Below are 26,089 nucleotides of genomic sequence, written 5' to 3' on the forward strand. Positions count from 1 at the left end.
GCAATGACAAATCCAGCGACAGTGGTCCCTGTACTACTGCGCCTAGACAAAAAATACAAAGCGCCTGAGGATGGTCCGGAGTCTTTGATGGGGCACCCAAAACCGGACTCGGTAATCTCTCAAGCGGCACAAAGGAAGTCTCGCAACCCCTCAGCTCATTTGACGACTCCTCCGGATAAAGAGGGCAGGAGGCTGGACAACGCCGGAAAAAGATTTTCTTCAATGGCGAGTTTGTTAGTGCGAGCAGCAAATGCCTTGGCAATATTGGGCAGGTACGATCGCCAACTTTGGTGTGATATTTCGCCATACTTGGATCAACGTCCTCCGGAGTCCAAGACAGAGGCAAAAAAGATTTTGCAAGAAGGGGAAGCAACGTCAATGAAAGTCATAGACTGTGCCATGGATATTGCCACGACAGCTTTTCGTTCTTTGGCTGGAGCTGCAGTCCTTCGTCGCCAGGGATGGCTTAAGGTGACCTGGATCAGGCCCGACATCCAAAATAAGATCTTGGATTTGCCCTTTGATGGAGAAGCACTATTTGGTAAGCTGATTGATGACACCCTCCAAGAAATTAAAAAAGATACTGAGACTGCTGAGTCTCTGGGTACGCTTCAGTACCGCAAAGCTCCTTTTAGGGGTTCCAAGGGCAAGAGCACCACCTACAGAGGCTCTTATCAACAGCAAAGGTACTCTTCATATGGCTCAAGTTCACAACAGTACCGCCAACCGTACCAGCAAAGGCAAGATCAGTCCTCAAATTTCTCAAGTCCTAACAACAGAGGGAAGCAGGCTCGCCAAGGGCGTGATGTGTCCAAGAGACAATAACGGCCTTCTGGCTCTTCCTACTGTACCCACCTCTGCAAGATCATCAGTAGGAGGCAGGGTGTCACAATACCTTCTGAATTGGTCCAAGATACCATCAGACCAATGGGTGCTCAACATCATTCGAAAGGGCCATACTTTGGAATTCACGCAAATCCCAATATCCAAGCCCCCTGCTGCCATTCCATCAAAACATCTGCGTCTTCTGCAGCTCGAGGTTCATCAGATGCTCCAGAAAGGAGCGATAGAGCCGGTCCCCTCCGCTCAAAGGGGAGAAGGATTCTATTCCAGGTTCTTCCTGATAAGGAAGACGCTAGAGAAATGGGGCCCAATTTTAGATCTCAGGGAGCTCAAAACCTATCTCATCTCCCTATCTTTCCGAATGGTCTCTCGTCAAGACATTCTACGTCTTGTCAATCCAGGGGATTTCATGGCCCCGCTCGATCTCGAAGATGCGTACTTTCATGTGCCGATTCACCCAGCACACAAAAGGTTTCTACGATTCACAGTAGCCAAGAGCCACTTTCAGTTCAGGGTTTTACCCTTTGGACTTCGCTCAGCTCTGAGAATCTTCACGAAGGTGCTGGCACCAGTAGCTGCATTTCTACGGAAGAATCATTTTCAGGTCTTCCCTTACCTGGACGATTGGTTGCTAAAGGCTCCGTCCGGGGAGGCTGCGAGGGAAGCGGTCAACGCCTGCACAAACCTCTTCCAGAATTTGGGTCTCACTCTGAACAAGAAGAAATCATCTCTGATTCCGTCCAGGACAGCACGCTTCCTTGGAGCCATCTTGGACTCAAATCTCAAGAAAGCTTTCGCTACCTTGGAGAGGCAAGAACAACTGCAGACCATGGCGCTAGACTTACTAAGAAGAAGGTGTCTTTCAGTACGCCGTTACAAATCCCTTCTGGGGGTAATCTCTTCATGCATTCCTCTAATTCCACACTGCAGATTGAGGATGCGTCCTCTTCAAGAACAACTGGACATCCAATGGAGACAGGTTCATGGGTCGTTCGACGATAAGGTGACCATCACCTCAGCAATGAAAAAAGCTGCCGTGTGGTGGACAAAGCAGGAGAACGTGTCCCAAGGTCTATCCTTCGTAAGCGATCCATCTCCTCAGGTTGTGATGACGGATGCGTCATTGGACGGTTGGGGAGCAGTACTGCAGGACCTGCATGTCAGTGGGCATTGGTCTCCTCAGGCTCGTCGGCTTCACATCAATCTCTTGGAGCTCAGGGCAATCAAACTGGCTCTTCAGGCTTTTCTCCCTCGCCTAAGTGGTTCAAAAGTTCTCATCCGGATGGACAACACCACGGCCATGCATTACATGAACAAAGAAGGGGTCTCTCCCATTGTCTCAGGAAGCTCAAGAAAACTGGGAATGGGAGATCCAGCATGGGATTTCGTTACAGGTGGAACACCTGCCAGGAGTTTTAAATGAAAATGCAGACAGACAAAGCAGGTCATCCTCAGTCAGTCACGAGTGGGAACTGAACCAGCAAGTTCTGGACGAGGTCTTCCGACAGTGGGGCAAGCCTGCGATAGATCTATTTGCCACACCGACCAACAAGAAATACCGGTCTTATGCAAGCAGGCTTCACCACCAAGGATCATTGGGGAATGCACTTTCGATAGCCTGGTCAGGGACATTTGTCTATGCCTTTTCCCCCATTCCACTGATCCCGAGGCTTATCAGGAAGATCAAGGTGGAGCCATGCAAAATGATCTTGATAGCCCCTGCTTGGGCGAGACAGTTCTGGTTCACGGAACTCCACCTGTTGTCGCTGGTTCCTCCTCTTACCTTGCGAACGATTCCAGATCTTCTCACAATGTCCGAAGGGCAAATTTGGCATCCGGATCCAGAGTCATTGCACCGGACAGTATAGCTCCTGAGCAGCGAGAGTTTATGAAACTTCCCATCTCAAATGAAATAAAGGAAGTTCTATCCCAGGCTAGAGGCCCTTCCACTAACAAGATTTTGCATCTGGTGCAGGAGAGAGGATGTTGACCCCTTCTCTTCACAACTTCATCAAATTCTGCCTTATCTTTTATCCCTAGCTAAATCTGGGCTGGCCCATTCATCCATAAAAGTTCATTTGGCAGCGATTTTTAGGTACAGACGTTCAGCGTCTGGACCTTCTCTTTGGTCTTCCAGAATAATAAAACAGTTTCTTAAAGGATTGTTTCGTATCTATCCCCCGGTGAGGCCTCCGCCTCCTACGTGGCAATTGAATTTGGTCCTTACACAGCTCATGAAGGGCCCCTTTGTACCAATACATCGATCAGACATGAAATTTCTTTCATGGAAGTTGGCTCTCCTTCTTGCCCTCACATCGGCAAGACGCATTGGGGCATTGCAGGTGCTCACAATCCAGGAGCCGTTTCTCCAATTCAAGAGAAATATAGTAATTTTACAGACTAATCCAAAGTTCATACCCAAGGTGCCCTCAGACTTCCACTTGAATGAACTTGTTATTCTTAAAGCTGTCTTTCCTCACCCTACTACACCAGCGGAGAGGTCGCTACATTCTCTGGATGTACAAAGGTGCTTGAAGTTTTACTTGGATCGCACCAAGGGATTCCGTAAATCCTCCCAATTATTTATTGCTTTTTGTGGTCCTCAGAAGGGCCTCCCTCTCTCAAAGCAAGGTATTGCACGGTGGATTACAAGTGCCATTCTACATTGCCATAATACAACGGGGAAGTCGCTGACCAGCAGGGTTAGAGCTAAGCATGGGCGGAAAATCCGTTACGCTCGCGGATTTTGCGGATTTTCGGTAAATTCGCAATCCGCGAGATTCGCGAATTTCCCGCAAAATCCGCAAATCCGCGAGCAGCGGATTTTATGGCTTGCTCGCACTGTTCGCGTGAGTTCGCGGCTTCCCAGTTCAACTTCGCGCCCCGCTAATAAGCGCTAAATTGCAGAAATACGATCTTAGCAAAACTGAAACTACTTACCAGGTTCAAAAGTTCAAGCTCATCATTAGTAGCCATTTCCTGTAGTGCTTCCTGAGGGGCCCCTCCAGAGTTCAGTTGCCTACTTGCAACTATTATGTGACCCTGCTCTGACCCTCAGAATAGTTACACAAAGGTCCTGAATTACAGCTAAGGCAGACAAGCAGGAGCCAGGCTGGAAGTTCAAATCCAGTGACACATTAATCAGCCCCTAATTCATTATTGTCAGTTGGGGCAGGGCAGGTGTTGTAACTAATTTTGCAACAATGAAAGCACTTAGCAAGTGCAAAAGATCACTAATCAGGAAGCACTAAGGAAGCAGGTGCCAGCTAAAAAAATATTCTGTGACACATTAATCAGCCCCAAATTAATTCAGGTCACTTGAGGCAGGGAAGGTGTGCCTTGCTTTGCCGAAAATAATGTACACTGGACAACCAGAGGGTGCGGTGATAAAACAGATGAAACAGAGGGTGGCATGGGTGGGCCAGAGGGTGGCATGAGTAGTCAGAGAGTGGCAGTGGTGACAGAGAGTGGCAGTGATGAAGAAGAGTGTCCCAAACAGGCTGGACACGTAGAAACAACAAGTTCGCAAAACTTGCGACCCGACAGGTAAGTTCGCGTTTGCGAAATTGTACAAAACCTTCGCGAACTGGCAGAAATCCGCGCGAACACACAAAAAAATCCGCAAATTCGCGAGAATTCGCGGATTTTGCGGATTGCGAGTTCGCAAATCCGCAAAATTCGCGAACGCGAGATTCGCAAAATTCGCCCATGCTTAGTTAGAGCACATTCCACAAGATCAGTGACTTCTTCAACAGCTCTCTTCGCGGGAGTGCACATCAAGGACATTTGCAGAGCTGCGACTTGGAGCAGCGTGCACACCTTTACAAAGCATTACTGCTTGGATTCCTTGCAACAGGAAGATACGGCTGTGGGCCAGGCGGTACTGAGGAACCTCTTCCACTAATTGGTGAGCTTTCCTTGTCTATCCCACCTTCCTTTTATTCTGCACATTTTGGTTTTCATGTACTGATGACTATTCCAATGTTTATTTATGCAACAAAATGTGCTTATGGCTGACTGCTTGCTACTCTGATAAAAAAGCATGGGAATCTATGAAAGTTCCAATACTGGGGCAAGAAAGCAAGTTACTTACCTGTAACTGTGGTTCCCCAGTATTGGTAACTTTCATATATTCCCATGCACCCACCCACCTCCCCCAGGAAAGCTCAGCCTTCAGCAGATATTAAGTTTTACTTGCAAAGGACAAAGCAGCTGCGCAGAACGGATCAACTTCTAGTATCTTATGGGGCTGTAAAACTGGGTTCTGCTGTCACAAAAAGAACTATTGCATGGTGGATCGCTGCTACTATTCAACTGTGTCATATTAGAATGGAATAATTCAGAAATATGTAAGTGATAATGTAGCATTTTATGTATGCTTACTATATTGAGGTGGATGGGCACGACAGGCAGCTTCTTCAGCACCTTCTGTTCCAAAGAGTCCGAATTCAGGTACACACCAAGTTATTTCTTTAAGAGGGTGGATCATTTTGTAAGGTGTGGCAGATGCTTGGAACAAGGGCTGGTGCACCTATAAGGAATAGCCAGTTTTATAAGAGGGTGGCATCCATGAACGGCAGCGGGGCTGTCAGTCACAAGTTAGGGCATGTACTAGACTCTGCCATATACTAGAGACCAGTGTGACTTTGGGTGGAGGAGACTGGTTATAGGTTGGCATGAATGAATAATACGCGATTGGACTTTGCTGAGTTGCCTATAGTTTCTGTTTGTTAGATGTGCCCCTGACGTGCTGCTGTGTGCTCTCTCTCCTCTAGATTCCAGCACCAATGCCTTCAGCAAGCTGTACATCTGGTTGGTAATCCTCCTTGCCGTCGCCATCAGCGTGCTGCCCTCCCTCTTTGCACGTTTTGTGGTCAGACTCACCAGCTCCGGCATCAAAAGCAAGGTACCTTTTTCCAAGGGTCATATTTTTCTTAATCTTATTAATTCTATAATTCTAATTTATAATCTACGCCTTTTAATATTAATCAATGACAGAAGGAAAGACAAAGGAACCGGCCTATGGGAACAAGTACATCACTAACAGCACATGCAGTGCCAAGTTCAGCAGCATCCACAAATGGTTTCTGTTTGTTGTTTTTTATATTGAGATAAAAAATAATTACATCACATCTGAATATAGAATATGCACAACAGCAGGGGAAACATATATGCACATCTAACATAAAAGCAGTGAACTGTATCCATCAATGTGTCAATTCCAGACTTCCCTGAAAGTCCATCCACCTGCTCACAACTCTCACTGTTGTCTTTATCATCTTGTTCTCACGCTCCTCAAAAACAGGCCAGGACTCTGCAGTCTTCAAGCAGAGGATCATGTCCCATCGTCATGCGGAAATTATTTTCCATCTGAATCATGGATGGCGAACATTTCCTACGGTCTATATGGCTTTGAGTTCTCCCGCTGTTTCAATGTCTCAAAATTACACATCATGCTAGGAAAAAAAAAATAAAGCTGCAAATATTTTCCTACAATTTTCTAACAGAGATAATCACAATCCCACGTCCTACAGATCTCATTTAATCTCCCCGTACTGTTTTCAAAAGATTCAGAATACCTTCACTTTCCAAGAACATTGGACCCAGCTCGAAGGAACCGGAGCCCAGAAAGGCAACTGTTGCACGCCATCTGGATACTTTCTTTACAGTTTACCATTACAAAATAAAGGGTGATATATAAATATATACAAAAATCTGAAAGAAACAGATTAGTGTTAGGTTCCTTACCTTAGAATATCCCAGGCGTCAGACTGGATCCGGAAAGTTTTGTGTAGCAGTACCCCTGCGCGTCGGTTGGCGTCGTCTGCGGCTCCGCGTGCGTCGTTGGCGCCGGAATGACATTGTCGGAGTACTTAGACGCCGCCCTCGTGCGCTGACGTCAGTTCTTCTTTTTTCCGCGCCAGCTAGTGCAGACCCGGAAGAGCAGTACTCCTAAGTCACTTTTTGACTAACTTTTTACGATCTATTTTGGATCTTCTCAAGTCGTTCATCGACTCCGGTGCGGGTAGGGATGCCTGGGTTCAAGCCCTGTGACGATTGTAACCGACTGATGTCGGTTACCGACCCCCACCATCGGGGTCTTTATTGCCTCGGGCCGAGCATGATGACAAGACGTGCCCCGGCTGCCGGGCCTTGATGTCGAAAGCTTGGCGGGAGCGGTCCCCTAAGCGACTCAAGATCCGGCAGTCGGCCCCACGCTGCTCGAGGTCCCGGTCCAGGAGAAGGTCGAGGAACCAGTCGCGGGGCCACAGTCATCATAGCTCGGCGAGTTGCCACCACTCGTCGGGTTCGAAGTCCTCAAGTAAGTCGAGGCACAAGAAGTCGAAGAAGCGGCATCGCTCTTCTGACTTCCCCCGACGATCGTGCGACGCGGCCGGGGGTTTGGGCGACACCACCCACGCGGCTCTGCCGGAGCCGCAAGCTCCGCGTCAAGCTCCATACCCGCCGGTCCCTGGGCTGAATGCGACGCCGGAGGAGATCAGCGCCTTCCTAATGGCCATGAGGTCGCTCTCTCCTCCGTCGGACTCCGCCGAAGTGCCTCCAGGCCCGCGGGTCCGTCTGGGAGCCCAAGCGGGCCGGCGGTTTAGGCCCCAGCGCCGTCGGGTGCTTCGGCCCCGGCGTGGTCGGCGATTTCGGTCCCGATGCCGCAGGGCTACTCAGGATCCAGGCCTAGATCTGTGTCGACGCCGGTCGACCTTACGACCCCTCCGCTGGCGTCGTCACCAAGGGTGTCACCCCTGGCGCCGTCCTCGGGCGGCGTCGTCCCTGATCCTCGCCCCGATCCGGATCTGGTGTCGGACCGGCGCTGCCCGGTGCCGTCTTTGACGCTGATAGGTGAGTCCTTCAATGACGATCCGGTTCCATCATTTTCCCTGAATTTCAGGAGATGGAGGACGAGGAGGATTGGGAGGGGTCTGAGGACACTCTGGCACTGCAGTGCCAGTTGAGCCAGGACTGGACTGACGAACTTGGGGAGGCCAGTGGTCTGGACACTTCGCCCGACACTGGTTTTCTCTCCTCCATCCGTGGCTACGGGAGAGGGACTGCATACAGCGTGTTGTTGACTCAGGCAGCCAAGGCCTTGGCTCTTGAGCTCCCAGTTGCGGCCGCAAGCTCCTCGGAGCCTCTCCTGCCATTCAATGAGGCCCTTACTGATGTTCTGTTGGGCACCTGGTCCAAGCCCTCCAGAGGCCTCCCTGTGGATCGGAACATGGCCCGACGCAACCGCCCGGCTCTTGGCGACCCCAGATTTCTGTCCGTTCACCCCACCCCTGAGAGCCTGGTGATCCAGGCCTCAACCTTCCAGACCGCATTCCCGACCCCCCCTCCGGATCGGGAATCCAAAAGGTGCGACCAGTTTGGTAAGAAGCTGTTCTCCTTGCTCAGCTTGGGGTTGCGGTCTCTCAACACCGCCTGCCTTTTGGGGCGTTTATCCCACTCTTGTTGGGATACGGTTGCGGAACTGCTGCCGCAGTGCCCGGTGGAGGTCCAGGCAAAGCTAGCCCAGGCCCTCGTGGAGGGAAGGGACGCAGCACGATATTCCATTCAGTGTGTGCTGGATACCATGGACGTGCTACCAGGGCGATTGCAACGACGGTGGCGGTTCGCCGCCACGCCTGGCTGAGGTCTGCCAACTTTTCGGGTGATGTCCAAGCATCCCTTATGCAACTTCGGCAGGAGGAAGTTACGGCTCTCTTGGCCAAGGGGGCCGTCGAGCGTGTTCCTGGGCCAGAAGTCGGGCGTGGTTGCTATTCCCACTACTTTCTGGTACCCAAGAAGGGCAGAGGGGGCCTACGCCCTATCTTGGATCTAAGGAGCGTCAACGGCTTCCTCTGGAAGGAGAGGTTCAAGATGCTGACTTTGGCTCAGGTCTTAGCTGCCCTAGACCCCGGAGACTGGATGGTAGCGTTGGACTTGAAGGACGCATATTTTCACATCCCCGTCCTGCCGGCCCACTGGCGTTACCTGCGGTTCACGGTAGGCCAAGAGCACTTTCAGTTTACTGTGATCCCCTTCAGCCTTACCAGCGCCCCTTGGGTGTTCACGAAAGTGATGGCGGTGGTCGCAGCTCATTTGCGCAGATTAGGGGTGTCAGTCTTCCCCTATCTCGACGACTGGTTGTTGAAGGCGGGCTCGCCCCAGACAGTAGTCAGCCACCTCCAGACTACGGCCGACCTCCTACACCTGCTGGGGTTCTCCATCAGTGTGCCGAAGTCACACCTGTGTCCCTCTCAGAAGCTCCTCTTCATTGGAGCGGTTCTGGATTCAGCGCAATTTCAGGTCTATCCTCCCGAACAGCGGGTTCGGGATATTCAGGCTCTGATTCCGATCTTTCAGCCTTTATCCCAAGTCTCGGTCGGGTTGACGCTGCGGCTCCTGGGGCTGATGGCCTCCTGCATCCTTCTGGTGCATCACGGCAGGTGGGGGATGAGGGCTCTGCAGTGGGACCTGAAGTTTCAGTGGGCCCAGCATCAGGGCAACCTGTCCGACAACGTCCTGATCTCGGAGGGCACTGCGAGACAGTTGCAGTGGTGGCTCACGGACCGCGATTGAGTCAGCGACAGATCCCTCTTCCTACCCCAACCGGAGCACGTAGTTGTGATGGATGCGTCCCTCCTCGGTTGGGGGGCACATGGGAGAGGGGGAGATCAGAAGCTTCTGATCTTAGGCAGAGTCCCGGCTTCACATCAACCTTCTGGAGCTGCGGGCGATTCGGCTTGCACTGAAAGCCTTCCTTCCCTCTGTCCGGGGAAGTGTAGTGCAGGTGTTCACGGAAAACACCACCGCCATGTGGTATTGCAACAAACAAGGCGGGGTGGGGTTGTGGACCCTTTGTCAGGAGGCTCTGCGCCTCTGGCAATGGCTGGAACACCAGGGTGGTTGAACACCTGACAGGTTCCCTGAACGCCAGGGCGGACGAACTCAGCCATCGGTGCATGATGGATCACGAATGGCGCCTGAACTCAGACGTGGCGCAAGGTCTCTTTCAGCAGTGGGGAGAGTCTTGGTTAGATCTATTCGCCACAGAAGAGAACGTGCAATGTCATCAGTTCTGCACGTTGGAATTTCCAAGGCGGCGCTCCCTCGGAGACGCTTTTCGTCATGAGTGGAGCTGCGGTCTGTTTTAGGCCTTTCCGCCTATACCACTTCTGCCCAGAGTGCTGAAGAAGATCAGGCGACCGGGCCCAAGTCATCCTTGTGGCTCCGGATTGGGCACGAAGATACTGGTATCCCGAGCTACTCAGCATGTCAGTCGATCCCCCGATTCGCCTACCTCTTCAGGAGGACCTTCTGTCGCAGCAGCAGGGGACGTTCCTCCACCCAAACCTGTCCAGTCTCCACCTCCATGGGTGGAGATTGAGCGGCGGCAGTTGAGGCCATTTGACTTGCCTCCTGAAGTTTGTGATGTGATTCTGGCAGCCAGGCATCCCGCCACAAAATCTGTATATGCCTGCAGGTGGAACAAATTTGTGGCATGGTGCACAGCAAAAGCTGTGGATCCCCTTTCTGCCCCCCTTTCGGAGGTTCTCCTCTTTCTTCTTTCTCTTGCCCAGCAGGGCTCTGCTCTGGGCACTATCAAAGGCCATTTCAGCCTTCTTAAGGCTTCCTGATCAGCCTTCTCTTTTCAAGTCTTCTGTTGTAAATAGGTTATTGAAGGGCATCACTCGCGTGTTTCCTTCATCGGGCAGTCCATCACCTTGCCCACCTTCTTTCCACCTCCGCATCCCTCGAAAGAGGAAGAGAGGCTCCACCGTCTGGACCCAAAATGTGCGCTCTCATTCTATCTAGACCGCACACGCCAGTTCCGGGTGGATGACCAGCTCTTTGTTGGTTACGTGGGCGCTAAGAAGGGACGGGCGGTGCACAAACGAACCATTTCTCGATGGGTCGTTTTGTGCATAAAGGCTTGTTACTCAATGGCTAAAAAGGAGCCTCCTGTGGGGCTGCGTGCCCATTCCACTCGGGCCACGGCAGCTACTACTGCCCTGGGTCGGGGAGTCCCCTTGCAGGACATCTGTCAGGCAACTACGTGGGCCTCGCTGCACACGTTCGCTAGACACTACTGCCTGGACAGCCAAGTCCGGAGAGATGGCTTTTTCTGCCGTTTTGTTCTCCCGGACTTTCTGGTGTGATCATTGGGTCGCAGACCCACCACCGGGGTTGGTATTGCTGGGGTATCTATTCTAAGGTAAGGAATGTAACACTAACCTGTTTCTTTCAGATGCACAAGTTACTTACCTTCGGTAACGATATATCTGTAAGAAACAGTAGTTAGTGTTAGATTCCTTACCGCCCCACCCATCCTCCCCGTTCTGCGAACCGATATCTAGGGGTAGGGTTTTTTCCCTTTGAGGGCCCTAGTTTCATGGCACCAGTGTCGGTTTTTATCATGGCTCTGCTCCTGGCGCAGAAAAGCTATGTATAAGAACTGAGGTCAGCGCGCGAGGGCGTCTAAGTACTCCGACGACGTCATGCCGGCTCTGACGGACGCGGAGCCGCAGATAACGCCTACCGACGCACAGGGGTACTGCTACGCAAAACTTTCCGGATCCAGTCTTACGCCTGGGGATATTCTAAGGTAAGGAACACTAGCTACTGTTTCTTACAGATATATCGTTACCGAAGGTAAGTAACTTGTGCTATTGGATTCTTCGAGGACTAGCACAGGGGCCTCTGTTGCTGACTCTATTTTATATCTTCAACATTTACTGAGATTACCATGCAAAGAATAGCTTACTGCTTAAGTTGATAGTAGCATACAACTTAAGTCAGTAGCCAAAGAGAGAAGCATATCTCTTAAGTCAATAGCCAAAAAGAGCAGCATACAGCTTACGTCGATACACAAAAAAGAGCACCATACAAGAGCAACATACAGCTTACATTGATCGACAAAAAGCTTAGGTCGATAGACAAAAAGAGTACCATACATTTTACGTCGATAGACAAAAAGAGCACCATACAGATTACGTCGATAGACAAAAAGAGCAGCATACAGCTTACGTCGATAGACAGAAAGAGTAGCATACAGCTTAAGTCGATAGCCAATTAGAGAAACAAACAGCTTAAGTCGTTCTAAGTTCTTTCAGCCTGATACTTACACTCCACTTTATTCTCACACTCGTTGAGTTATAAATACTTTAATGATCGTGCCCTCTGTACCAGCTGTTGGTATTCCCAATACTTTGTGGATATCAACAATTATTTTCATTGTTTTAAATCCCAACATTTGACCAGACTCCTCACCTCTAGGGCCCTCCCATGTGGTTTGGCTCCTTCCACCACCACTGCATCTGCTGGCCTGGATTGTGCCAGCATGAAATGCATGTATGCACCCAGGGTATCTTTAATTTTCACTGCCATGAGCACTATTTCACAGAGTTTTGCCCCTGAAATTTCAGAAAGAAAACTTTTCAGTGGATGAGGGTGCTCAAAAAAGGTTCCTACAATGTTCTCCATGGCTTGCTTTTTTCCAAATACAAATACTGGGGAATTATGACTTTCATCCTGCACAGTGCATATGTCTTCAATAAATGTCTTATGTTCCTATTGTCTTGACGGAACTGAAAAAGACACAGATTGGTCGGATTAAAATTCTACATCAATTTAGGTATCAATTTCAAACTGATATGCGACACCTTATCATGATGAAAAATGGACAGTGTTTAAACCCCACTGTCTCACTTTATTTCAAGTAATTTCAAGCAAAGCATACTTTGAAAGTGATGTGTTTGAGGGGCTTTCTCGAATAAGTTGAATGTGGTGCTTAAGAAAGCTATAAAAAGATGCTTAATCTTCATGTTGGAGTAGGTTGAGTGGTGTAGGGAAAGCATCATTTTCAAGCTACGCAAAAATGTAAACTTTACCTAATGTGTATTGTGAAAAGGTGAAAAGGCTTGAAAATGAACATTAACAGTAAACATTTGAAAGTACCCCGTAGCCTGTTACATACAAAAAATAGGGAAAGGTATTTTAGTAGCTTCTTCGCTGACATGTCTTTTCCTAAAGGAGATATTTCAACTTTTTCAAATGACCTTTTTATAACAATACCACTGGAGTTATTCACCCTGGACAACATTTCATAAGAATAGTGAATTGATTCAAAAATGTAATCTAGTTTCCTTTCATATTTGAGGTCAGTCAGAATCACAGAGTTTATGCTAAATCTCTTAGGTGTTAGAAACATTGCCATCATCATCATCAACCCAGCAGTGTATGAAGAAATATATCTCGGTTTGGGGATCTGAATGTATTTGCAAATACCTTTCCACTCACACAATAGCTAATAAATACCTAATGCAGCTTTAAAGACAGCTTCATTCTACAAAAATGACGATCAAGAATGCTGGTTGTCATTGGCTATTGTTTCCCATTTATTCATGCCGCCATCAGAAAGTTACCCTCAGGGATTCAATGAAGGATTCGTAGCACCCTGCCAATCCATAGCATCAGTTGCTGCAGTCTGTGTGGTAGCTTAATGGACATATAAATGTTGCATTTGTCTGTGGGAATCTTATTTAGCCTGTTTGTCTTCCAGTTACCAGGCATCAGAGAATAAAGTTTTGATTAAGTTGCAAAAAAGGACCTGCAAAGTGTTTATTCAAGGAAAACGACACCCTGTCTACCTAGAACTCCAGAGTGGTTTAGGACCAGAATGGTTATAAGGATTTGAGAATTATTCAAGAAAATAGCAGTGATTGAACACCTCATGTTGAGGAGTATCCAGAACAGGATCTGCTCACCAGTAATAAAAGTACTTCAGAGGCGCAAGAGAAGATCAGAAATTGCTTAATTCTTCTTCCACTTCTTCTTCCTTCCTCAACCCCCTCTTCTTTTTCTGCATCTCCTAATATCTTTTTCATATTCTTGTTCCTATGCTCCGTCTTCTTCCCCTCCTGCTTTTGTCTCACCTTTTCTCTTTTTCATCCCCTTCTGCTTTGTCTCTTTTTCTGTCTCCTTCCACTTCTTTCTATTTGACTTATCTTTTCTTCAGCCTTTTACTTCTCCTCACTTTCTCGACTTTTTCCATCAACTCCTCTTTCTTCATGTTCCTCCTTTTCTCATTTCCACCTTCATCTTACCTTTCCTCTTTCCTTTTCCCTCTGATTTCTGTGTTTCTGTCTCCCTGTCTGTCTTGTCTTTCTGTGCCTTTTCCTTCTCCTTCTCATCCTCTTTTTCTTATCTTTCTCATCTTTATAATTACCTTTCTCTTTTTTTTCTCAGTGATTCTCCCACTTTCGTGTCACTCCTTCTCTTGTTGTCTCTGTGTTTCTGTTATTATCATTACTGTTCTCAGAACCTCATGATAAAGAACAGCACTGATGCAGACTCAGGCAAACATGAAACTCATACTTCTCTCTCAGAAAATCTCCATCGATAATCATAAGCACTGAATAGTCCTGCCCATGTACGGAGAGCCTGGGGCACTTCTTTACACTACATCTTCTTAAATGTAGATGTTCACCTTTCTTCAGTAAGGCCCGGAGAGATTCTTAAGACAGTAATGTTTAGCAGCCTGATAGGGTAAATCTCTTTCACAAACCCTTTTTTAAAAGGAAATGATGACGAAGGAGAGAACAGTGTAGCCCTATAGGCTGCAACTGTGTAGATATGCAAAGTGAGACTGCGCCTTTAAGGCCTCACAGCCCACCAACATTCCATCATACCCAGCAGGTGGCAGTTGTCTCAGTTCTTTTTTCCAGCTCCTGGTGACAGGTTCTTGGAGCACCATGAACACCACCTTCGAGACCGGCTCCTTCCCCGACGACTGGAAACGCGCAGAAGTCAGGCCCCTGCTCAAGAAGCCCTCAGCAGACCCGATGGACCTCAAGAACTCCCGGCCTATCTCGCTCCTCCCTTTTGCAGCAAAAGTCGCCGAGAAGACATTCAACGCAGAACTGACGACGTTCATTGAAGACAACGCCATCCTCGACTCTTCTCAATCCGGATTCCAAAACAACCACAGCACCGAGACCGCCCTACTCCCCGCTACCAACGACATCCGCACTCTCCTCGACCAAGGCCACACCACAGCCCTGATTCTACTCGACCTGTCAGCAGCTTTGAACACCGTCTCCCACCACACACTCGCAGCTAGATTACATGCTACGGGCATACAAGGCACCGCCCTCGACTAGATCAGATCGTTCCTCACAGGCAGGAGCCAAAGGATCAGATTGCTACCCTTCCTCTCTGAACCCACGTAAATCAGCTGCGGAGTCCCACAGAGATCATCACTGAGCCCAACCCTCTTCAACATCTACATGGCTCTCCTCACCGCCATCGTCCATGAGCACGGTCTCAGCATAGTCTCCTACACCGATGACACCCAACTCATCCTCTCCCTCACCAAGGACCCCACCACCACCAGGCTCAACTTCCAGGAAGGAATGCAGGACGTCAGAGCCTGGATGAGCAACAGCTGCCTAAAACTCAACTCAGAGAAGACAGAAGTCATCGTCCTCGGAACCACCCCCTCGGCATGGAGCAACACCTGATGGCCCAAAGCCCTCAGCTGCCCCCTGACCTCCACGGACCACGCCAAGAACCTCTACATCATACTCGACTCCTCCCTCTCCATGAATCGACAGGTCAGCGCATCACCTCCAGCTTCTTCAACACCCTCCGCATCCTCTGTAAGACCTTCAAATGGATCCCCCCCCCTCCCCCGGCAAGGAAGACAGTCATCCCTGCACTCATTACCAGCAGGCTGGACTATGGAACACCCTCTACGCCGGCATCAACAAGTCTCTACTCCACAAGCTCCAGACAATACCGAACACCGCCACCAGACTCTTCCTCAGAGTCCCTCGGCACGAACACATCAGCCAACACCTACGCAAGCTCCACTGGCTCCCAGTCGAGAAAAGAGTCAACTTCAACATACTCATCTACACCTAGAAATGCCTACACAACAGCGGACCCCAATAACTCAAGGACAGAATCACCCTCGACGTACCCAAAGAAACCCCCGCTCCACCAACCTCCTCGCCAAAACCCAGCGCATCCTCAGAGCCAGAGTAGGGAGAAGATCCCTCTCCTATTTCGCTGCCAAGACCTGGAATGAGGTTCTCACCGACATCAGACGTGCCCCCTCCCTGAACACCTTCAGGAAGGCTCTGAAGACCTGGCTCTTCGACTGAAACAGAACTGCGCTCCCTCCCCTTCCCCCCCAGCGCCTTCAGACCCTCACCGGTGAGTAGTGCGCTTATAATTCCCTGATTGATTGAGAATAGCCTTTTTTGCTTTTTTCCTAAAAAATCTCACTGAAAAGTTTTCGACAAGTACTTTACTCAATGGATTTCATTTGTTCAAGTGTTTTCCTGTCATTTTCTAACAGAAAAAGTTTTTCCTTTGTCAAATAAAATGCCGTCATTATTTGACAAGTGCCCTGCCTGTGAAAGAAAGAAGGCTAAGTCAGACCCACATGACATTTGCATAATCTGCCGCCTTTAGACTCATGTTCCTTACCGATGTCCACACTGCAGAACCTTTTCCAGACTTACCCTGAGGGACAGGGAGAAGATTTGCCTCCATGGGACAGAAGAGTGGCACAAGTAGCAACAGGCCCAATCTGAAGGTAGGACAGCATGAGAGTGAGGATAGGGTCAGTGCACTATCAGGGCTCCTTGACCTTACTCTGACGACTCCAGGCGAGGAAGAGTGAAAAAGAGAGACCACCATCAAACCATCAAAAATTATGTTGTTCTAGGTTGACATCGAGGACATTGACGTTGAGACAAGGTACAGTGACTACCTTCTCACCGTCGAGAGCTGGGTCGGCATCGAAGAGGAGGCAGCGTTTGACGTTGAGACATTGGAGGTCGACGTTGAAGGATACCATGACGTTGAGACACAAGGAAGTTTGACATCAAGAACTCTTCTTGTCTCGAGACATAAGAGAAAATCGACATTAAGTATTCTGTTGATGCTGAGACATTCGAGAACTGTGGAAATACTGAAAAAAATCAAGACATTTACCATCCACCTCTGACTCTGAATACTCCAGGGCATATTCTTCATCGTCGCGTATCTTACTTCAGGACTTTCCTAAGCATCCTCCAGTGCATCTTCCACCTACTTCGCTAGGTCCTCTTCCACAACCACAGACCTGTGGAAGCACCTCTGCTGCCGAGGCTTCTGCTCAGAAATCAAGATCTCCTCATTCCAGATGTCATCATTGTTCAAGAACACAAGCGCGATTGAGACATCGCCATCAGTCTCGACACTCCTCTTCACAATGATCTTCTTGTCACACACATCACTACCATCAGGCATCCAGGTTCAAGTCTAGAACTTGATCAAGACACATATCTTCCTGTTCTACTTTTTCCTCCTGTGCTGGAAGATATCCCCCAACACTAACCGATTCTCCCCAGTCAAGGGTCTCTCCAGTGGATGGCATTAACAAGAGGTGCTTGTTTGAGGGGCATTGAAGTTGAACATGCCAAAGCCTGTCCCAAGTACATCAATGTCAGTAATTCTCAAGACGCTTCTCCAATGGGGGGCGTTCAGACCCCTCCTACCACTAGTCATGAATTTATTGTATCCAGCCATAGAGCTGTTCCTTACACCGGCTGCAGCCAAATCAGCTCCTCCAAAGCTCCATTTAAAGAATATACCTCCTTAGCTGGACGAAGGAGTAGTACAGCGCACTTATTTTGCAGCTGGGAAGACCACTGAATTAGGGGGAGGATCTGAATGAAGGAACAACAAAAGAGACTGTCTTTATCTCCACAAAAGGGATTCAAGATTCTCTTAAGTGAATATATAAAAAAATGTGCCATTACCTCCTGTAAAGCTCTTCGAGATTCTCTGAAGATGAAGGTATGTTTGATCCGGAGTATAGTCTTTCACAACTGAACGTGAAGTGCCAGGAAATGGAAGAGGTTGACCAGGGTCAGACCATTTTCCTGCAAGGAAAATATTCTTTCCAGGATAGAATAAGAGAGGTTGCCTGCAGGTATGATACTTTCGAGGATCACTATCCCTATGAAGAACAAAAGGAAGAACACCATCTACAAGAATCCTCGATTACAGTTCCTGTGTCTCTGATTATAGACCTTCAGTTAATGATCAATTAATATTGAAAAAGATTTCCAGATGCTATTTCACCGACTCCGCAAACTCCAAGATGTAAGGATGCTACTGAATCTGCGCCTCTTCAGGGAAGTCCTGCAGTATACTTCATAAAGACAGCTCTATTCCCCCACCTATCACAATAAGGAATGATAGTCAAGCTGAGAGTGACAACGAGCATCAACCAGAGGAGGATGAAATTCTGTTTGATGCATCGGCAGAAGCTCCTCAACGGGATGAGTACATCGCCCCTCTGCCAGCTTCACTGACTCTGGCTCCAGCTGATTCGCCACTCTCAGATATAGGTGTTTTTCATGACCTGCTAGAGTATGCATCAAAGCCTTTAGACCTACCACATCCAACTAAGCATACAGAATGTTTCTTGTATAACTTCAAATATGTGGCTCAACGCTTAGTGAGCTCCATACCAATCGTGGATTACATTGGGCAGTAAAGACTTAAGTTAATGAAGACTCCAGCATTTGTAGGAGCAGTGGTGCCAAAATTTGATAAAAATATAGAGCACCAGAGAATGCATCAACTTGCCTTATTGGTCATCCCAGGCCTGATTCTGTTATCATGCAGTCAGTACAGAGGAGGGGTAAGAATCCATCTTCTCCATGCCCACCTCTACCCAATAAAGGAGGCCATAAACTCAATAATATTGGGAAAAGGTTTGCGGCCATGGCTGTGACTGCGATCAGAGCTTCTAATGCCCTAGCTATTCTAGGAAGATATGACTGCCAAATGTGGTCCAATCTGTCAGCATTTATCGAGTAGCTCCCTGAGGACAAACAGAAAGAGACAAGAGAGATACTTAGGGAAGGGGAGAAAGCCTCTGCTGAGATTATCGACACAACAATGGATAACTTCTCTACTGCTTTCCATCAGATGGCCGGGCAACAGTGTTGAAACACCAGTACTAGCTCAAAGCTACATCTTTCCACCCGAGGTGCTGTCAAAGATCTTAGACATGCCATTTGAAGGCAAAAACCTGAATGGCTAGCATGTGGGTGAGGCCATCCAGTCCAGTTAACTAGATACTGAGACTGTCCGCTCTCTGAGTTCACTCCAACCAAGACGTTTTTCTTCCTTTCGAGGAGGAAGAGGCGGGGGTAATTTTACGCCACACCCACTATACCAACATAGCCAGTTAGCCTTATATTCAACAGGGATTTTGTTCCAACTACCCATCACAAACGACCTACAGGGCTGCTGCAGGTTCCAACTATCCTCGACAACCACCTTGAAGACTCCCTCCGGCTGGAGGGAAATCTCAAGATTCCTCTCGGAGACAATGATATGCCCCTGGCATCAGCCATCTCAATCCCACCTCACAAATTCGGCGATTTTCATTCCAAATTCTTCAGCCGTTGGAAAAACATCTCTTCAGACAAATGGATGTTAGACCTATCCAGCCTGGTAACACCCTGGAATTTGTTCAAAAGCCTCCAAATTATCCAGCGGCACGTAGTTTCATTGAAGCAGGAGATCAGCGTGCCTCTCTCCAAGGGTGCAATTGAAGAAGTCCCACCAGATCAGTGCAACAAAGGCTTCTATTCCAATTTTTTCCATCTAGAGAAGAAAACAGGCAAATGGAGGCAAGTGATGGATTTCAGGCTTTTGAACAAGTTCATAAAGAAGCAATCCTTCTGAATGCACTAGTTGGAAATTCTCCAACTAGTGGATCCAGAATATTTTTTGACATCCCTAGATCTGCTGGATGTGTGTGTCAACATTCCCATCCTACCCAACCATCAAACAATCCTTCACTTCGAGGTGGCAGGGTGTATTTATCAATTCAAGGATCTTCATTTTGGCCTTCGCTCCGTCCAAAAAGTCTTCATGAAATGCATGACTCCAGTGGTGGCTTTTTTGAGAAGATCGGAACACCAAGTATTCCCCTACTTGGACAATTGGCTTATAAAAGGAGCTACCTTTCTCTCAGCCACAAACTTAACTCGTGCTTGTCTAAAACTGTACAGATGGACAAAGAAAACCCCTCGTTAACTCCTTCAATGACAGCAGTCTTTCTAGGAGCGGTCATAGACACAAGGACCACAAAAGTGTTTCCGACTTCAGAGAGAATCGAAAAGCTCAAGACAACAAAACTACTGTCAACGAGAAAGTACACTTCAGTACATAAATACAAGTTAATGCTGGAGATGATTCTTCCTGCATCCTGTTAATACCAAACTGCTGTTTATAAATGTGCCCACTGCAGGAAGAGCTGGACAAGCAGTGGGTGCAAAGTCGAGGGTCTTTCAAGGATTCCATCTCAATAACTCATCAGATGAAGTCGATAATGTTCTGGTGGGTGGACATACAACATGTGTCCCAGGGCCTCTCATTTATCCCAGTCAGACCTTACATAGTGATGATTACAGATGCTTCTCTCGAGGGATGGGGAGCTCATCTGCAGGATCTGGAAATCCACAGCAAGTGGACCGTGCAGGAAGCTGCCTCCCAAATCAAACACTTGGAACTGAAAGCAATGTTTCTGGCTCTTCAGGCCTTTGTATCCAGGTTACGCACTTCCTCAGTTTTGGTTCGAATGGACACCACCACCACCATCTTCTACCTGTCCAAGCAAGGGGGAACGCGATTGAAAGTTCTCTCAGCTCAAGCTCAACTGATCTGGGAATGGGTGCTCAACAACAACATCACCTTAAAGGTGAAGCATGTCCCAGGAGAATAAATGGGCAGACACCCTGAGCTGGATGGACAATCAATGTCATGATTGGGAGCTGAATCAATATCACCTGTCCAAAGTGTTCTGGCGATGGGGAACATCCAACCTAGATCTTGTTGCTACCCTGCTAAACAAGAAATGCAATCTGTTTGCAAGCACATATACTAAACCAGGATCCCAAGGAAATGCATTCAATCTGGCATGGACGGGGATGTTTGCTTATGCCTTCCCGCCTTTTTCTATCATTCCCAGAATCATCAGGAAGATGACCTTGAACTGTGCCATCTAATTCTAATAGCTCCAGCTTGGCCAAGACAGTACTGGTACAGTGAACGTTTTTGCTTATCACACAGCTCTCCTCTCACATTCCCACCAGCGAAGGATTTCCTTTCATTGAGCAAGGGTCAAAATCTGCATCCGCAGATCCAATCCTTAAATTTGACTGCCTGGCTCCTCGGGACATTGAGTTCTAGTCAATAATTCTGTCTGAAGATTGCAGAATGATTCTGCGACAAGCTCGAGCGGAATCTACAAATAAATGCAATAACGCAAAGTGAAAAAGGTTTTGTCTTTGGTGCACTTCTCACTTGGTGCATCCTGTTTCTTCAACACCAGAACAAGTTCTTCCTTATTTATTGCATCTAGCAAAGTCAGGCTTGTCTCATGCTTCTCTGAAGGTTTACCTGGCGGCAATTTGCAGATTCAGACGACAGAAAGGCACTCTGTCCTTGTGGACAAACAGACTAACTAAAGAGTTATTGAAAGGACTGTCCTGGGTTTTTCCGCCGGTTAAGCCTCCGCCTGTGACTTGGCAACTCAACACATTCCTATCACAATTAATGCAGCTTCCTTTCGAGCCGATGCACAAGATTGACTTAAACTTTCTTTCCTGTAAGGTGGCATTTATCCTGGTTATTACCTCCTCAAGGGGAATAAGTGAAATCAGGCTCTCACAATCCATGATCCATATCTTAAATTCCAGAGACCCAGTAATCCTGAGAACTAACCCCAAGTTTATTCCAATGGTACCAACTACTTTTCATCTCAATGAACCTATTGTCTTACCAACTTTTTTCCCTAATCCATCCTTGGATGCGGAAAAAACTCTTCAATCTTTAGTCATTAAAAGATGTCTCAAGTTCTACCGGGAAATCTGATCTACTCTTAGTCTGCTATGCCTCACCCAGAAAAGGACAGGCCCTCTATACGGCCAGTATTGGACACTGGGTTGCTGCAGTCATCACATTCATGAAAAAGCCTTAAGACCACTGTCCATGAAAGAGAAGGCGCGTTCCACAAGAAAAGTGGCAGCTTCTTCGACCTTGTTTGCAGGGTTTCACTCTCCAACTTCTGCAGAGCAGGCTCATGGGTTAATGTCCATACTTTTACGAACCACTACTGCCTGGACTCATGGCACAAGGCTGATGTGGCAGTTGGACAAGCCGCTTTACGTCGCCTGTTTTCATAAGCTATGCAAGTTTAATTCTTTTAAAACAAGATACACATTTCATATTCCTTTCCTTTTCTCTGTCTCTTTTATTGAAATGGCTAGGTCTTCATATGTGATTAGAATTTCTGCAAATGTACAAATGTTGTATTTCAAGGGTGGCCTTTATGCATGTATGATACATATTGATGCTTAGAAAACATGATTTCATCAGTAGATCATACTTAAAGTTGTGCGGGTTTGATGCTGGGAAGGTTCGCCTAACCCACCGCCTAAACACGTTTGATACTGCTCGCAATTCTGATTCAAGCATGTGAATTTATAAAAGATATAATACATGAGAAAAAACAAGTTACTTACCTGTACACTGTGGTTCTCCAGAATTTATATTTTTCATAGATTCACATGCAACCCTCCCTCCTCCCCGTTTAGGCTCACCAATACTTCGCCTCCTATCCTCCGGATATTACACTTGTGCGTGAAATCTGAGGAGTGGTGGCTGTGCAGGGGAAGAGTGCTTCTGGGTCTCTGCTCTGATTGGCTGAAGTGTGGATGCTTTAAAACACAGTCAATAAGCTAACAATTTTTATTGTTTTCAATCAGTCGTCTAAGACCTATCTACTAGCATTGTTTTTTCTATTGCTGCTACTGTGGGACTCCCACCATGATGATGGGGAAGATTCAAGCATGTTATTCTATTAAAGATATCTATACTGGAAAACCACAGTGTACAGGTCACTAACTTGTTTTATCCCTGCACATGGCGGGACTATTCAGTGCTTATGATTTCAATGGAGAGTCCCCTGAGAGAGAACTAGAATTACAGGTAACAAACCACTCCTTCCATCCCACCCCCTCATTTGCCTTTCTTTTTCCTTCTCTTTATTTTGTATCTGTAAAACTTGTCTCCCTCTCCCCCTTCTATGTCTTCTCTTACTATTCTTTCTGTCTGGTCCCCTTTCCTCTAACTCTCCTCTTTCTTCTTATTCATTTGTTTTCTTTCTCTAGTAACCTGCTTCTCATTCGTCTCCTCTTTTTTCTCTCTCCTACTTCTCTAACTTCTCCTCTTTGCTCCACTAATCCTCCTCCCTCTTGTCTTCCTCCTGAACTACTATTCCCCTTCTATTCCCCCAGTCATTTGCAGAACACTGTCTGCGTCTTGACCTCTCCAATTTGTTATTATTGATATTCCCTCGTGAAACTTAAGTTGTGGTTTTGTTTTCTGATGATGAGGTATTTGGCTCGATACGATTACATTTTACCTGATTCAGACATAGTCATAAGAATGCGGCTACTGTTTAGACTTAGAGCGTCTCAGTGTCTGTTGGAGGGAAGGCAATTGATGACATTCAAAGTTCAGAGATCATCACTGCCCGTTGATGCCTTAGAGGTGGCAGTCATGCTAGGTATCATTTGTAGGAGGATAACCAATTTCTCAGGCACAACTTTATTAAATTTGAGATGTTGGTACAGGGGAAAGGTTTAGTCATTTCTGTATTTTTGGTCTATTGCAGCCCTCATTTTTGACACCATGTAAAGAGTTTAACAACTCCCCAGCGTGGTGCTGGCTCAGCTGGATTAAAACGAGCTAGGAAAGTGATTATATGAGATTTAATATGCTGTAGCTCAGAAATAACATCTTTGTACCAAAGCGGTACTTTTCACTTGTCAAGTTGATTTGAACCTCTGTTTCCACTACATCCAATTTTTCAAAACTTCCTAAAACGTGTTCCTAAATCCCTAACGCAAATGCTATTCTTAATAGGAAGTTGAAACACAAACGGAAATTGCCTTGGAAGACAACACAGTGAAACTGGAGTCCTACTTTAAGAGGAATGACTGGCTCCGCAGATCCAGCAGCGCTTTCTCCCACAATGAAGGCTATGGCGAACTTATCACCCGGGGCACAAGCATCCGTAAGCGACGACTTGGAAACCCAGCAGTGCCGGAAGAGAAGCAACCATATCAGGAAGAGAAGAAATCACAAGTATAGAGGACAAATGTGATGATTAAAAAGATAGACCAGTGACTTCAAAGTATAGTATCCCTCTGTGGCTAAGTGTGAGAACTGCAGCTAGGGAAACACTGGGCCCACCACTAATGTCGTAAGAGAAACAACTGGTTCGAGTCCTCATTTGGGTGAAGGCTCTCTTTCTAGTTGATGATGCAACATTAGACCTTCAGTTAATATTGGCAGAACTAGGAAGAAACTAAGTGCCTGTACCTTTTTGTATAATGCACTCATTACCTCCATTTATCAAGAAACACGAGTGGGCCTCGTTATTTTTAAACTTCAATATTAACTTTATTTTTATAACCATACATTTGTGTAACAATAATCAATTCTTTTATAAATGTTTTTTGCTCAATACGTCTGTGCTTACTGATGTTTGAAGGCAATTTCCAAGATTATTCCACCCTCTGCAGTACATTCAAGGACGTTCATCTTTCTGGTGTATCAGAACTGGTGCAAGACTATGATTTCAGCCTCAAAATTAGCTGTGGTGGTGCCCTGCCACATACAGTCAAGGGAGGTGTTCGATTCTGGTTTTAGCTCTGGAGCAAACTGAAAGAACTTGTCGCAACTAATACAAATAATGTATTTGCCTGTGTCCTCTTACTCTGCAAACTGGCCATGATGCACTTTGGGCAGGAAGCATGTTCCATTTCTGCGGGAATCCAATGCTCCACAATTATTAGAAATCCCACCAGGGTTTCCGTCTGATAGCTTCCGTTGATCAGAGAAGAGTTGCAGTGGTTGCATGTGCGAAAATCATAGGTGCATAAAAGGTTACATCACACAACCATTCACTCTAACCTGGCAACAGCAACAGTGACAACAGACAACTGTTGGCTCTGATGACCTCCTATTTTACAATGTTTTTTATACAATTGTGTTTTTCGGATCCTAGCGGATTCAAGAGTGGGGATCATTGATTATTAAAGTGAGCAATAAATACACATAGATTTATTCAATACAAACATTGTTAAGCAATGTCCAGTGGGTCTAAGGTACAACACGGAGGTAGCAATGGCCACCTCATCAACCCCTACATGAAGCCCATCATTGTTCAACTAAAGGCGTCATTTAGAGTACACCGGGATGGTGGCTCTACAGCGGAGGCAGCAGGGACACCGCTTCTACAGGCAGCCCTGCCATATTTATAGCTGACCTCCTTGTCCGTGGCCCGTCAAATGCATGTCTACCTCAATACCTTTCCTCAAAAGCCCATGCGGTGCTTCAGTATTCTGATTAGTTTGCCGTGACTAACTACGTCAAAACAGCTGATACTACCGACGAACTCTTGATGAAGTGCAATGTTGTAAAGGGGTAGGGTGGGGATCGGGGTCTTAGACGGGAATATATGAAATCTGTATTGCGTCTGCTCCCATGTCCAAAATTCAATAAAACAGAGTTGACCCAAAAAATCAGCTGATACGTCTAACATAAGACAACAAACAAACAGGCGCTAGCATTGTCTAACATGCACTTAACATAACTGAGTATTTTCAGAGTTGCTGTTTCAATGCTGAAATCAGCATGGAAACCGGATTGATAGTTCATCACCGGATGTTCCTTGGAGATGGTGTGTTCTATTGGTGGCAGCTGTCTTTTCTGTGGCTTTCCCTGCCACAATATGTTTGGCAAAGTGCAGCAGTTGAATAGATGTGTAGTTTCCAGATACATTTTTGGAGCGTGGTGATGATTTGACTGATCTTTAATGAGCTTGGGAATAAGCCTTCGTCTAGGCTGGGGTTGATCTGACCTTACAATGTGTTATCAAAAATAGGAATCTTGTTTCTGACTATTTTGTCCGGTGTGTAATTACGGAATCACGAAAATATTGAGTTGCTTGGTGAACCTTAATAATTCCTCCATTTCAGTGGGTTTAGAAGAGTTCAGACCCTTTTTATTATTTTGGAGGGAGCATCAGACTCAAGAAGTTCATGTCAAAGTTATTTCTGATTGTATTTTGATGATGATGCTTTGAAAAAACTCCTGCTAATGA

General features: G+C 47.0%; 1 protein-coding gene across 1 annotated transcript in view; it reads left to right on the forward strand.

Annotated features, from left to right (window-relative positions):
* LOC147673324 (phospholipid-transporting ATPase IK-like) overlaps window positions 1-25,508 on the forward strand; it is a 460,742-nt gene extending 435,234 nt beyond the window's left edge. The window contains exons 27-28 of the mRNA XM_086947163.1: window positions 5,619-5,749; window positions 23,845-25,508. Coding sequence (XP_086803289.1) covers window positions 5,619-5,749; window positions 23,845-24,072 — 359 coding nt within the window. The 3' untranslated portion in view covers window positions 24,073-25,508. The remainder of the gene's footprint in view (window positions 1-5,618; window positions 5,750-23,844) is intronic.
* Window positions 25,509-26,089: the final 581 nt, after the last annotated feature.

This window comes from Lissotriton vulgaris, chromosome 12 (assembly GCF_964263255.1).
Source record: "Lissotriton vulgaris chromosome 12, aLisVul1.2, whole genome shotgun sequence".
Lineage (NCBI taxonomy): Eukaryota > Metazoa > Chordata > Amphibia > Caudata > Salamandridae > Lissotriton > Lissotriton vulgaris.